Here is a 16206-nt window from a genome sequence, read left to right as displayed (position 1 = left end):
ATTCAAATGTATTCTTTTTAATGGCTGAGGAATACTCCATTGTGTATATGTACCACAGCTTTCTTATCCATTCATCTGCTGATGGACATCTAGGTGGCTTCCATGTCCTGGCTATTATAAATAGTGCTGCAGTGAACATTGGGGTACACATGTCTCTTTCAATTCTGGTTTCCTCAGTGTGTATGCCCAGAAGTGGGATTGCTGGGTCATAAGGTAGTCCTATTTCCAGTTTTTTAACGAATCTCCACAAGGTTCTCCATAGTGGCTGTACTAGTTTGCATTCCCACCAACAGTGTAAGAGGGTTCCCTTTTCTCCATACCCTCTCCAGCATTTATTTCTTGTAGACTTTTGGATCGCAGCCATTCTGACTGGCATGAAATGGTACCTCATTGTGGTTTTGATTTGCATTTCTCTGATAATGAGTGATGTTGAGCATCTTTTCATGTGTTTGTTAGCCATCTGTAATGTCTTCTTTGGAGAAATGTCTGTTTAGTTCTTTGGCCCATTTTTTGATTGGGTCGTTTATTTTTCTGGAATTGAGCTATAGGAGTTGCTTGTATATTTTTGAGATTAATTCTTTGTCAGTTGCTTCATTTGCTATTATTTTCTCCCATTCTGAAGGCTGACTTTTCACCTTGCTTATAGTTTCCTTCATTGTGCAGAAACTTTTAATTTTAATTAGGTCCCATTTGTTTATTTTTGCTTTTATTTCCCATATTCTGGGAGGGGGGTCATAGAGAATCCTGTTGTGATTCATGTCGGAGAGTGTTTTGCCTATGTTCTCCTCTAGGAGTTTTATAGTTTCTGGTCTTAATTAGATCTTTAATCCATTTTGAGTTTATTTTTGTGTATGGTGTTAGAAAGTGTTCTAGTTTCACTCTTTTACAGGTGCTTGACCTGTTTTCCCAGCACCACTTGTTAAAGAGATTGTCTTTTCTCCATTGTATATTCTTGCCTCCTTTGTCAAACATAAGATGTCCATAGGTGTGTGGGTTTATATCTGGGCTTTCTATTTTGTTCCATTGATCTATATTTCTGTCTTTGTGCCAGTACCATACTGTCTTGATGATTGTGGCTTTGTAGTAGAGCCTGAAGTCAGGCAGGTTGATTCCTCCAGTTCCATTTTCACTATATTGATTCTTCCCATCCATGAACACGCAAACTCAATTTTAGAGTACCAAAAGTGTGTTGTTATTTCTACTCTTGCATTGAGTAACATCTGACTTATGAGTTTCAGATGCTCTTGTTTCAATAGTGCTGGTTGTGACTTGCACTTGATTCACTAGTTTTTCAGTTATTACTTTTATGAATTAAATGAATTAAAGCTTATTTTGCAGCTTCTTTTTTTGATTAAAGGATAGTTGGTTTATAATGTGTTCATTTCTGGGGTCGAAGAAGGCAATGGCAACCCACTCCAGTACTCTTGCCTAGAAAATCCCATGGACGGAGGAGCCTGGTAGGCTGCAGTCCATGGGGTTGCTAAGAGTCAGACACAACTGAGTGTCTTAACTTTCACTTTTCACTTTTATGCATTGGAAAATGAAATGGCAACCCACTCCAGGGTTCTTGCCTGGAGAATCCCGGGGACAGAGGAGCCTGGTGGGCTGCCATCTATGGGGTCGCACAGAGTCAGACACGACTGAAACGACTTAGCAGCAGCAGCATTTCTGGGGTACAACAAAATGATTTAGTTTTAAATGTGTGTGTACACACACACACACACACACACACACACACACACAAACACATATATACACATTTGTCAGATTCTTTTCCCTTATAGGTTATTGCAAACTATTAAATATAGTTAACTATGCTATACAAGAAGACCTTGTCATTTATCTGTCTTATAATTCATAGTGTGTTATCTGTTAATTCTAAGTTCCTAATTCATCCCTCCCCCACCTTTCCCCTTTGGTTTGTTTAAGTTTGTTTTCCATGTTTGTGAGTCTGTTTCTGTTTTGTAAATGAGTTGCTTTTGTCATTATTAATTCCTCTATTAAATGATATCATATGGTATTTGTATTTTTCTGACTACTTCACTTAGAATGATGATCTCCAAGAACATCCATGTTGTTGCCAATGGCATGGTTTTATTCTTTTTCATGGCCAAGTAATATTGCATGGTGTATATATACCACAGCTTCTTTATCCATTCATCTGCTGATTAAAATTTAGGTTGCTTTCATGTCCTAGCTATTGTAAATAGTGCTGTAGTGTACATTGTGATGCATGTATCTTTTCTCCAGGTACATGCCCAGGCATGAGATTCCTGGATCATATGTGTGGTATAGCTCTGTGTTAGTTTTTTAACGAACCTCCATGCTGTTCTCCATAGTGGCTATACCAATGTACATTCCCACCAACACTGTAGAATTCTCTCCAGAATTTGCTGTTTGTAGATTTTTTTGATGACAGCCATTCTGACCAATGTGGCGTGGTATCTCATTGTAGCTTTGAATTGCATTTCTCTCATAATTAGTGACATTGAGCATCTTTTCATGTACAGTTTGGCCATCTATATACCTTCTTTGGAGAAATGTCTGTTTATATATTCCATCAATTTTTGATTGGATGTTTTGTTTGCTTCTTTTGTTATTTAGCTGCATGTGTTGTTTGTATATTTTAGAGGTTAATCCCTCATCAATTGCTTTATTTGGAAATATTTTCTCCCATTCTGATGATTGTCTTTTTATCTTGTTTCTGGTTTTCTTTGCTGTGCAAAAGCTTTTAAGTTTAATTAGGTCCAATTTGTTTGTTTTTGTGTTATGTTCATTACTCTGAAAGGTGAATCATAAAAGATCTTCTGCAATTTATGTCAGAGAGTGCCTATGTTTTCCTTTAAGAGTTGTATATATGTATCATTACATTTAGGTCTTTAACCTATTTTGAGTTTGTTTTTGTGTATAATGTTAGAGAATGTTCCTATTTCATTCTTTTACATGTAGCTATTCAGTTTTTCCAGCACTACTTCTTAAAAAGACGGTCTTTTCTCCATTGTATATTCTTGTTTTCTTTGTCATGGGTTCGTTGACCATAGGTGTATGAGTTTATCTCTGGGCTTTCTATGCTGTTCCATTGATCTGTATTTCTGTTTTTGTGACAGTGCCATACTGTTTTGTTGGCTGTAGCTTTGCAATATAGTCTGAAGTCAGGGAGTCAGATTCCTCCCACTTCATTTTTCTTTCTCAAGATTGCATTAGCTATTCAGATTCATTTGTGTTTCCTTACAAAATTTAACTTGTTTTTGTTGTAGACATGCAAAAAATGCCATTGATAGTTTAATAGGGATTGCATTGAATCTGTAGATTGCTTGTGGTGGTATAGTCATTTTCACAATATTAATTCTCCAGTCCAGAACATAGTATATCTCTCCGTCTGTTTGTGTCATTTGTTTATTTCTTTCATCAGGTTCTTATAGTTTTTGGAGTACAGTTCTTTTGTCTCCTTGCTGCTACTGCTGCTAAGTCGCTTCAGTTGTGTCCGACTCTGTGCGACCCCATAGACCCCATAGGGTCCCCCGTCCCTGGGATTCTCCAGGCAGAAACACTGGAGAGGGTTGCCATTTCCTTCTCCAATGCATAAAAGTGAAAGTGAAGTCACTCAGTCGTGTCCGACTCTGTGCGACCCCATGGACTGCAGCCTACCGGGGTCCTCTGCCCATGGGATTTTCCAGGCAAAAGTACTGGAGTGGGTTGCCATTGCCTTCTCCGTTTATCTCCTTAGGTAGGTTTAATCATAGATATTTTATTTTTGATGCAGTGATTAATGGGATTGTTTTCTTAATTTCTCTTTCTGATCATTCATTGTTAGTGTATAAGAATGCAGGAGATTTCTGTGTATTAATTTTGTATCCTGCAACTTTACAAAATTTGTTGAGGAGCTCTCATGTTCTGATAGCATCTTTAAGGTCTTCTATGTATAGTATTATGTCATGTGAAAATAGTGACAGTTTTATTTCTTTTTATATTTGAAATCCTTTTATTTATTTTTCTTCTCTGTTTGCTATGGCTAGTACTTCCAAAAATACATTGAATAAATTGATGAGTGTTGACATCCTTGCCTTGTTCCTGATCTTAGAGGAAATGCTTTCATCTTTTCACCATTGAGTATGATATCACCTGTAGGTTTGTCATGCTGATGCTGCTGCTAAGTTCCTTCAGTCGTGTCCCACTCTGTGTTACCCCATAGATGGCAGCCACCAGCCTCCTCCATCCCTGGGATTCTCCAGACAAGAATACTGGAGTAGGTTGCCATTTCCTTCTCCAAGGTTTGTCATATATCATGCTTATTATGTTGAGGTAGGTTCCCTCTATGCCAACTTTATGGAGAGTTTGTCACAAATGAGTATTGAATTTTGTCAGAAGCTTTTTCTGAATCTATTGAGATGATCATATGATTTTTATTCTTCAATTTGTTAATGTGGTGTATCACATTGATTTGCATATATTGAAGAATCCTTTAATCCCTGGGATAAAGCCCACTTCATCATGGTGTGTGATCCTTTTAATATGTTGTTGGATTTGATCTGCTAGTATTCTTTGAGAATTTTATGTCTGTGTTCATCAGTGATATTGGCCTGTAATTTTCTTAGTTTCTGATATCTTTGTCTGATTTTGTTGTCGGAGTGATGGTGGCCTTGTAGAATGAGCTTGGGAGTTTTCCTTCCTCAGAAAATTTTTGAAAGAGTTTTAGAAGGATAAAAGTTAAATTTTCTCTAAATATCTCATAGAAATCACCTGTGAAGCCATCTGGTCCTGAATTTTTGTTTGTTGGAAGTTTTTAAATCACAATTTCAATTTCAGTACTTGTTAGTCTGTTCATATTTTCTGTTTCTTCTTGGTTCAGTCTTGGAAGATTGTACCTTTCTAAGAATTCGTCAGTGTTTTCTAGGTTATCCATTTTATTGACATAAAGTTGCTTGAAGTAGTCTCTTATGATCCTTTGTATTTCTATGGTGTCTTTTGTAACTTCTCCATTTTTATTTCTAGTTTTATAGATTTCAGCCCTTTCCCTTTTTTCTTGAGGAGTCTGGCTAGAGGTTCATCATTTAAAAAAAAAATATTTTCAAAGAACCAGCTTTTACTTTTCATTGATCTTTTCTATTATTTTCTTTGTCTCTATTTCATTTATTTCTGCTCTGATCATTATGATTTCTCTCCTTCTACTAATTTTGGATTTTTCTGGTTGCTTTAGGTATAAGGTTAGGTTGTTTGAGGTTTTTTTGTTTGTTTGTTTCCTGAGGTTATATTGTATTGCTGTAAATTTTACTCTTAGAACTGCTTTTGCTGCATCCCATAGGTTTTGGGTTATTGTGTTTTCATTGTCATTTGTCTCTAGGTATTTTTTATTTCCTCTTTGATTTATTCAGTGATCCATTGGTTGTTTAGTCTCCACATGTGTGTTTTTTACAGTTTATGATTTCCTGTAATTTGTTTCTAATCTCAATGTTGTGGTCAGAATCCTGATACAATCTCAGTTTTCTTAGATTACTGCAGCTTGATTTGTGGCCTAATGTGTGATACATTCTGGAGAAGTTCTATGTGCACTTGAGAAGTGTACTCTCTGTTTGTATATGAAATGATGTAAAAATATCAATTAAGTCCATCTGATGTAATGTGTCATTTAAAGCTAGTGTTTCGTTATTGGTTTTCTGTCTGGGTTATCTGTCCATTGGTGTAAATGGGTCATTAAAAAGTCATCCACTATTGTGTTACTGTCGATTTTCCCTTTTATGATTATTAATATTTAGCTTATATATCAAGGTGATCCTCAATTTCTCTAAGTAGTAATATTGAGAATTTTTTCATGTGCCTGTTGACCATTTGTATGTCTTTGGAGAAATGTTTATTTAGGTCTGCCCATTTTTGATTGTTTGTTTTTCTTGATATTGAGCTGTTTGACCTTTTCATATATTTTGGAAATTAAGTACTTATTGGTCTCATCATTCCAAATATTTTCTCCCATTCCATAGGTTGTCTTTTTAATTTGCTTGTCATTTTCTTTGCTGTGAAAAATTTTATGTTTTATTAGGATATTTTGCAGTTTCTTTAATTCTAATACAAAGGAAAATATATTGCCAAGAGAGGAATTTGTGACAGAGAACACATTTTGTCATCTTTTATGCCATTAAGCCTTTATTCCTATGCTGAGCTGTGCTCAGTCATGTCCTACTCTTTTGCAACCCCATGGACTGTAGCTGGCCAGGCTCCTCTGTCCATGGGATTTTCCAGGCAAGAATACTAGAGTAGATTGATGTTGCCTTCTCCAAAGGATCTTCCTGGCCCAGAGATCAAACCCAAGTCTCTTGTGTCTCCTGCAATGGCAGGTGGATTCTTCACCACTGAGCCACTTGGCCAATGAAAGTAAAAAGGAACTTAGTTTATAAAAGGTAGATTCAGGATTTAAACCAATTTTCAAGTCAATTATAATCTCACATGATGCCAGTGGACAACATTTCCAGTCCTATTGCATCTTCCAAAATCTTAAGTTATATTTGTTAATTGGTACTAATGAATGTAATACTTTTAGGAAAACAGTTGGCCCACTGATCTAATTTGTGATCATTTTTAGCATTTATTCAGCAAGTTAGTTTGACGGAAAGAAGTTAGAATTGGTCACAGAATAGGAAGGAGCATTTTACATAGAGATTCAAATTTTAATAGAAATATGACATGTTCTGGGTATGGTTTTGTGATTACTTTAACCCCTTAAGGTCTTGAAGCCTTTTTGTTCATGTACCCCTCAAACACTTAGAAGTTGGCTTATATAATTTTTCATCGTAAGATTCAAATAATTACCAAGAATGTAGTTTCTAACAGTACAAATGTTGATGTGGCATAATAAAACAGTAACATCACCCCTTTAAATATATTCAATGGAATTTAAGTATCAGAAATATCTGATCGCCGCTATCACCCATTTCAAATAATTAATGGAAATAGATTCTTTAAAAATTTCTTAAGACAGTAAGCTTCTCAGTATTAAAAAAAACTATCTTCTAGATTTAGTAATTCAAATTATTATTTGTGTAAAATTAATCAAACTATCATAAATACATTACAGTTTTGATAAATGATTAAACACAAATTAAATTTCTTGAAATGCATTGCTTAATAAAGTGGAAGGAGAAGAAGTTGAGCATCTAGACAATGACTTGCTTAGAGTTATTTTTGCTGTTGTTCAGTCACTCAGTTGTGTCCAGTTCTTTGCGACCCCATAGACTGCAGCACAACAAGCTTACCTGTCCTTCACCATCTCCTGGAGTTTACTCAAACTCATGTCCATTGAGTCGGTGATGCCATCCAACCATCTCGTCCTCTGTCATCCCCTTCTCCTCCTGTCTTCAATCTTTCCCAGCATCAGGATCTTTTCCAATGAGTCAGCTCTTTGTATGAGGTAGCCAAAGTATTGGGGCTTCAGCATCAGTCCTTCCAATGAATATTAAGGGTTGATTTTAGGATTGACTAGTTTGATCTCCTTGCAGTCCAAGGGACTCTCAAGAGTCTTCTCCAGAACCACGGGAGTTATTTTACCTTGTGAAAAGTCCTCTTGTATCTTTATACACATACCAGTTTAAAGATTGCTGCCTTAAGTGACTTGCAGCACCTTCTACAAGAGATTATTACATTTACTCAACATCATTTAGTGACTAAGAGTGGGCATTCCAGAGGCAGACCGTGTGGGCTTAAATTTCAGCTCTAAGCCTCAGCTGTTCCTTTTACTAATTGCATGACTTTGGGAGATCTGCTTAACTCCACTGTTAACTCTTACCTGTAAAATGAAAATAGTGATTGGCTGTTGCATGGGTAAAATGAAATAATACATCAGACATGCTTAGGGTAGTGTCTGACATATGAAAGTTTGCTGTACAGTAAATTCTAGATAATCTTGTCAATTCTTTTGAGAATTTAATATAAGTATCTTAAAGTGTCTGTGAGCATTTCTCAGGCAGATTTAAATAATTTAAGGATTATCCACTAATACTTTCCTTACTTCTACCCTGGTCAGTCAAATAATTTTCCACAGTTTGTACAAGAAGCTAGTAAAGTTTTCCTATGCATGTGTATGCATACATATATTTGTATGCACACATATGTCTTCTTAAGACTGTGAATACTTAATGTCTACTCATGGCAGGGAAGCAAATTGTCTTTACCCACAAATATTTATTAAACACCCATTGAAAAGTAAAAGTTATATTTAACAAAGAAGAGGAAAACTGACTCTAAAACTTGCCCTTGCTAAAGACTTATGAGATGTATGAAGATTAATAAGCCAATTTTGAAAGTAATTTGAATTAAAAACAAAAACAAAAACACAACCTCTCTGATTTGAAAAGAAGCAGTAAATTCAAAGTGACCTAAACAAGAAAGTAATATAGATAACAGGGAAAGCAGGTAACAGGAAAAGCAGGTAACAAGGAGCAGGAAGAAAAAAAACAGTTGTTCATACCTTAAAATTGTAAATCAATTATTAATAATAATGTAGAATCTAAGCATAATCAAGGTATATATATATTAGCATTCAAGTTATGGGTATCTTTAATTTTTTCTTCTAAGAATTATAATAAAACTTGTTAAGTACAAAATGCTAATCTGACTTTATTACTAGAAAATTTTGATATCATTGCATGAACTGAACTCTCTTACATTGTTAGGAAACATAAGGATATAGTTACTTGTTGTATTTCTTTTATATATCCTGATTTATAGAACTAGTATTTTACTATTAAGATTTTTTAATATACTTTTTTATTTATATTCACATTCACCTGCTTTTTCTCTAGTACACATTAATTGAATAGGAAAGAATTGGAAAATTGAGAACTTTGATATGAATGTTAGTATTTTGTGAGATTGAGATGAGAGACAGGACAATTTCTGTCGAGTGTTACATCAGAGATTTCTGCCTTTATAGTTATATACTCTGTTTAATTCAGAATTTATCTAGGGACTTTAAACTTCCCACCAAAGTTATATAGCAGTTGAATATCTTTATTTCATTAGGAAATAAAATATTTCATTATTTTCATTAGGAATAATTTTGTTGTGAAAGTTGTTTACCTTTTGAAGTAATTAGTACCATATATCCTTCAATATCCCAGAACCAATGGGAATCATTATTACATTCATATAAAAACATTGCTTAAATAGGATGGGTATTTTATTGGCCATACATAAGACAGGAACTTCCTTAGAATATCACTTAAGTTGGTAAACCTGGAAAAAATACTACAAAATTTGATTTTAGCTCACATGGTTATTAAAAGTCCCTCTATGCTTAGATATATTTAAAGAGAATTCAATTCTGATGTTACATTTCTGTTGTAAACTTTGAACTATCTTCCTGAGGTTTAAAAATGTCTACTAGCCTAAAATAAACTTTTAGCAAAGAAGCACATGTACTTCTCTACTGGGGTTTTAGGAGCAGGAATATCTCAGTTCTTATACTTTTCTCTAATATGTATTTTTTCTTCCATAATTCTGTTCTGCCCTAAGCTCTTTACAGAACCACAAAAATTACTCCCATTTAGGGATCCTCTTAGTTCTTCCTTTCAATACATAGACCCTTTTGTCCTTCTTTTACCCTATGTATTAATATGTAGGCCTTTAGGAATTCTAAGTTCCTTAGACTGCAGTATTTCACTTCCGTGAAGGGCCTTTTTGTACATGATATTCTAACCCAAACATTCTTTGAAGTCCAGGCCTCATGAATCTGTAAATGCAAAACAAAATGATTTGGAAATCCTGAAAATATTACAGACTGTTTTGACTTGTGCCATATTATAGACTTTTAAGTATATGTATGATTTAAACTAAGCTAACAGTATTCCCCAAAAGCTTTCTTAGAGAACCCTATAATGAATAGATGATTTGTTTTTAACCAGTAAAGTTTGCATAAATGGTCTTTTCAGTCTGAAGAATATGAAGTGTAGTCTCTAAAGTAAATGGATAGTCCACTTTTAGTCTTTTTCTTTATACAATATTTTGCTTAGCAATCCTTTATCCACCTTCTTTGGGAATGTTTTAAGAATAGCTTAAGCTCTTTCTATGAACACATGGTTTCCTAAGCTTTTTTCTGTGCTGATTTGACAAAACCATCCACTGGTACTTCTTGAGTCTCAATGTGTTCCCTCTTAGTTAACATGTATTTTTGCTATACAGTTAACACACATAGCCTACTGCTTTGGTTTTTACATGCCACCATCACTAGATTATAAACTTCTTAAAGGCAGGGGCCATGACTTACTTGACTCTCTTCCCCCATGGCACCAGCTTAGTGCCTTGAATATTAGTACACAGTGAAATTTGTGATATGCAGGAACTCAAAATGTTTTTTTTTTTTTAAACAGATTTGGTTCATTTGACTTGTACATCTTCTAAAACAGCAAGAGAAGATTTAGAACCAGTTGTGCAGAAATTGTTTACTCCATATACAGAAACGGAGATAGGTAAGAACCATAATCAGTGATTCATGATGTAAGGGTAATTTGACCACTTCTCTTAGAGATGTCTTGAAGGTTTCTGTAGCCTGAACTGGAATCTGTTATATTCAGCACCAGTACTTACATGTTTTCCTAGGATGATTAAGCGATTAAGCACATTCTCTTCCTAAAAATGGGGTAGTGTCTGTAAGGATAAAGGAAAATATACATCTGACACACAATGTATATATTAAGTGCAAAACTATACATTTATATGTGTACATACTTGCATAGAAAAAGACTTATCAGGAAATCTGTCAATCTTGGTGAAATTATACGTAATATTTTTTTTTAATTTTCTTTATTTTATAGATGTTGTACAACAAGCATATATTCCTTTATCAGAAAAAGTTTTCTTCATTTATTAAGGAAAAAAAAACTTGGTTCGACTGAGAGATTAAACTATTAATTGGCAAATTCAGGAATCTCTCCTGACCAATAATTGTCTTTTAATGCATAGTATGTTAGTGATGTGATATTTAGCTTTCAAGATATATACATATATATCACTTTGCTACTTACTCATGGTGGAAAAATGCTTTTCAGCCATAAATTGCGTAACTTTTATCCCCACATCATAGGGTAGTTCTTATAGATATGAATGGAGCAAATTGTAGTGAATGTTGTGTATAATTGATCAAAACATAGCCTAATAGATCTTATTCATTTATATGAAGTGATGGTGATTTTCATTATAGGATTAGCATGTCTAATTGAATTCTGGCCAGTTTCCTCATTGATTCATATGTCTTCATTTTCTTTGAATGCTATGTTTGTTCAGGCAACAATTTATTTACTCCCTACTTATTGTGTTTCCTTTTAGTTCATCTCCTGTGTGTCTTGCTTGTTTTCTTTGCAGAGACAGTGCATAAAGGGGCATTTACATTAATTTCATTTTGAGCTGCCTGAATCAAATCCTGCAACCTGAAAATTTATTTCACTTTAGTTTAGAATTTAATTTGTTCCATATGGTTAGCAGTTCTAATGTAACATTCTTTAAGTATATCTTAATACAGTATTTAAGTAAATGGTCTAATTTCTACATAATTATTGTACTGAACTGTCTTTTTTTTTAAGGTGTCTAAATAAGCTTGTTAATTTAAGACACTAGCTAGTTGTGCATCACAGTGCTTGAACTTAGGAGCTTACAGCATTATTTATGAAGGAAAAATATACGAATATGAAGTACCTCATGTTGAATGTTATTGTACTTGTATTTTTAACAGTGCAGATCTGGTTAGACACATGAATGTGTATAATCATGTTAAATGCAAATAAAATAAAACTGGTTCATAAAAAAATCTCATATAATATGTTAAAAATTTGATTGCAGAGTTATGGTACACAACAATATTCTTAACTGTAATATGAAATCAGTTTTATCTTTGGCTTTAATTACCTTGCTTATAAAAACTCTGAATTCCTTCTTTTTTCTGAAGTTTTTCATAATTTTTTTGTAATTTCATTGTGTGGTAGTCTCAAATAATACACTAAATTTTAGTCTTGTATCATTGCTCTTCATTTTTTAAATGCATATAATTTTCTTTTTTAAAAATCAAAATGGGGAAATTACATATCCATTCCTTAGCATCTTCTAGCCATTTTAGATTTTTAAGCATTAATCTTAATGGTTAATGTGATCCCATTTTGAAATGATGTATTGTTCAGAACATGAGTGAAATTCTTTAGTAAGAACTATGTGCTCAGAGGGGTCATCAGGTGCACTGAGGCACTGAAAAGCTAGTTTTCACTGACACATAGGCCTTTTTATCATCAGGATGAGGTAGTGGTCATATTTTAATTAAAATGTCAGAACAAATACTGTTGGAGTTATTGAAAATGAATCACCAGATAAAGTGAGCACTGGGCCATGGCAGGTCAAAGAGGCAAAGTCACCTGGAGAAGAGAACTCAATTCATTTTCCTGCCTAAATGAGGAAGAAGGAACTTTATGAACAATATGAACTTTTAATACATTAAAGCACATTCTCCTCTATAGCAAAAGCCCCTGTTTTCACGGATTGGTGGCTTGTACTGTTAATGTTCTAATTATCTAACAGTGATATGAAACCTTATGCTTTAGAGCTTTATAAATATTTTCTCTTAAAGTTCATGCCAGAAGAATAACATTATTTAAGCTTATTTTCTTTTTATTCGAATTCTATGTTCTGTGTAGTGCTGTGCTTCATAAGCTTCCATGAAAGTCAACCTAGTCACTTTAATGAAGTTTATTTATTGTAAAAGGTAATGTTCTATTCTCAAACACAGTACTACTTTTCCTTTGTATCTGAGAAATTCAGTGTCCTTGCCTTCTGTTCTCTCTCCTTCCTTGTTCATGTTTAAGGTATCAGCTGGAGCTCTTATCATATGCTGTGCCTTAAAGAAGCAGTTGTACTAATACTTCCAAGAGCCCTACTTCCCAGGCCCTTTTAAGAACATCAGAAATCTCTAAATTCTTCCCTGCTTCACAATGCAAGGACATTTCAGATGTTTTATGCCTAATAAACCTGATTCTATGGGTGAGAAAATGAGGTGATTGCTCACCATTCATAGGTGCATTAATTCTTCAAAAATCCATGCATGCATGCATGCTCAGTCACTCAGTCATTTCTGACTCTTCGTGACCACATGGACTATAGCCCGCCTGGCTTCTCTGTCCATGGAAGTTTCCAGGAAAGAATACTGGAATGGGTTGGTGTTTCCTTCTCCAGAGGATCTTCCCAACCCAGGGATCAAACCCATATCTTCTGCATCTCCTGCATTGGCAGGCAGATTCTTTACCACTAGCACCACTTGGGAAGTCCCTAGATTCCATAATATCCTTCTAAGCACTGGTAGACTTTTCCTAAGTATTACTTATTTTACTCAGGAATTTATGATTTTTCCATACAAACTGAAGCAGGAATTTCATTAGTACAGTAGCTTCAGATGTGTGCAATGTAGTATCATGACTTGTACCATCTTCTTTCTCTTTTTCCCTCCATTGGGCACAACACGTGACGTTACCTCATTCCATCTCATTCAGTTCCTATGTCAAAAAGTAGCACTGCCTAAAAACAGGAATTCCCCTTATAGATGTCATTTTGAAAAAGGTGGCTGATGAGGGTATTCAGAATTGCTGGACTGAGAAGTCAAATACCTTATCTTAATTCCTTTTTGTATTTGCTGTGTTCAGTCTAGGTGGTATCTGTAGTAGTTTCCTACTCTCTTGGTCTGATGTTAGCTATGTTGCTAAAGTAGTTCACTCTCTCCCTAGACATGACATGCAACTTTAGACTATTTGTTGCTTTTATTTGGTGCGCCATTGTTGATTTTCTTTGGGCTACTTTGTTCTGTACTTGCCTCAGTTTAATTTGTGCAAGATTTTATTCTAAATTACCTATTCCTTGTTTAGTCTTTGCACAATCTAATTGAATGAAATGAGCTTTTACAGAAAACCAATTATATTTCTGGCCAAGTGATGTATTCCTATCCAAACCTTGGCAGCTTTACTATTTTTTGACAATTGTGCACTGCACAACTGCGTGTTATTTTTCCAGCTCTCTACCTTCAAGCTGGCCTCAAAGAAAGATGAAGCAATTATATGTTTCTTTCAGGCTTTTAGGGTCAAAGCCTGATAACTCCCTTGTATCTAGACCATTTATCTTCAGCCTATGTTAACTTTTCATTTTCTTGGTTTCCTTTCAAAGCTTCAACCTCTATAAAATTTCTTTCCTAAATTAATAGGATTATTCATTTTCCCCAACTTGTATTGAATGAAGGCCCTCCTCTAAGCTGGAACTTTCATAAAATATAAGATAAGCTCTCTTCAGTTCAGTTCAGTCGCTCAGTTGTGTCCAACTCTTTGCAACCCCATGAATTGCAACACGCCAGGCCTCCCTGTCCATCACCATCTCCCGGAGTTCATTCAGATTCACGTCCATCGAGTCAGTGATGCCATCCAGCCATCTCATCCTCTGTTGTCCCCTTCCCCTCCTGCCCCCAATCCCTCCCAGCATCAGAGTCTTTTCCAATGAGTCAACTCTTCGCATGAGGTGGCCAAAGTACTGGAGTTTCAGCTTTAGCATCATTCCTTCCAAAGAAATCCCAGGGTTGATCTCCTTCAGAATGGACTGGTTGGATCTCCTTGTAGTCCAAGGGACTCTCAAGAGTCTTCTCCAACACCACAGTTCCAAAGCATCAATTCTTCGGCGCTCAGCCTTCTTCACGGTCCAACTCTCACATCCATACATGACCACAGGAAAAACCATAGCCTTGACTAGACATGGTATGCTTAGAAATGGAATGAGCAATATTAAGGGACTTCCAGATCTTAGCCCACTTTTCTGCAATGCTCTTAAAGTCTGGTTTCACAAGTGATAGGCACTATGTTTAATTATCTTCCTATAACATTTAATGAAACTAAACTCACCAATAAACTTACTAAGAGCCATATAGTTTTAGCTATGAAATATGAGTATCTTATGTTCCTTAATTTTGTTAGTAAGTAGTCTTTGCCATCTATTGTGTGGTTACACAAAGCTGGTGATACCTTAGACTCATAGATCTTGACATTAGAAAGGGACGTCTTAAAGAATCACTTCATCCAGAGTTTCTGTGTCCTATCACATTAATAATTATAAATTATTCAGGATGAACAAGGAAAAGAACATATTTGGTATTCTTTAGTGGAGATATTTTGAGTTAAGTATAATAAATGCCTGTTTGTCCTGAATTGGGGGATGGGGCATTCTTTTTAACTGAATACTACAATTAGCTAACTTTTCTACACTGATTATAAATTAACAAATAAGATTTAATTAACTAGATAATTATAACTTTACAATTTTCTTTATGATTCCCATAGTGCTTCATGCTCTTGGGTAATTGTCATGTACATCCATTGTTACCAATATATAAAATTTGAGTTTTTCTTCAAATTCAGGCTAAGAAAACATTGTAGTCAATAAATATATTAACAGTAATGTTTTCTGTTTTCAACCAAAGAAAATGTAATTATAACATTTCCAAGGAGGAGAGGCATAAAAATAATTATTAAGATAGCAAGGAATGTTGCTGTTCTGTTATCAAGTCATATATGACTTTTCGCAACCCCATAGACTGCAGCACACCAGGCTTCCCTATTCCTTACCATCTCCTGGAGTATGCCCAAGTTCATGTCCATTGAGTCAGTGATGCCATCCAGCCATCTAATCTTCTGTCCCCTCTTCTCCTTCTGCCTTCAGTCTTGGACGGCATCAAGGTCTTTTCCAATTAGTCATTTGTTCACATCAGGTGGCCAAAGTATGGGAGCTTCGCCTTCAGCATCAGTCCTTCCAAAGAGTATTCAGGGTTGATTTCCTTTAAGATTGACTGGTTTGATCTCCTTGCTGTCCATGAACTCTCAAGAGTCTTCTCCAGCACCACAGTTTGGAAGCATCATTTCACAGTTTGAAAGCAAGGAATAGGCTTTAGTTATTGAGATTAATAACTTTTTATAGCATATCATACTACCTGAAAACAGAATTAAAATTAGTTCAAGAACTACTCATTGAGCATCTGTTGTATACTGTGCTCTATATTAGGGAACATGAAAATTCAAGAGAATAGGGACTAAGTCTACTCAATCTTTGTATCCCCAGCTCCTAGCCTGATACCTAACATATATAATAAATGCTTGCTGTAAATGAGAGAATGTGTACTGAAAACAACTTACAGTCTCATAATCGTATTTTTCTTGT

General features: G+C 35.0%; 1 protein-coding gene across 1 annotated transcript in view; it reads left to right on the top strand.

Moving 5' to 3' along the window:
* CHM (CHM, Rab escort protein 1) overlaps positions 1–16206 on the top strand; it is a 247437-nt gene that overhangs the window by 211132 nt on the left and 20099 nt on the right. The window contains exon 13 of the mRNA XM_005700575.3: positions 10356–10454. Coding sequence (XP_005700632.1) covers positions 10356–10454 — 99 coding nt within the window. The remainder of the gene's footprint in view (positions 1–10355; positions 10455–16206) is intronic.

The sequence above is a fragment of the Capra hircus genome, assembly GCF_001704415.2.
Source record: "Capra hircus breed San Clemente chromosome X unlocalized genomic scaffold, ASM170441v1, whole genome shotgun sequence".
NCBI lineage: Eukaryota > Metazoa > Chordata > Mammalia > Artiodactyla > Bovidae > Capra > Capra hircus.
The sequence above is the reverse complement of the archived record's forward strand: the minus strand, read 5'-3'. Positions and strand labels throughout refer to the sequence as shown.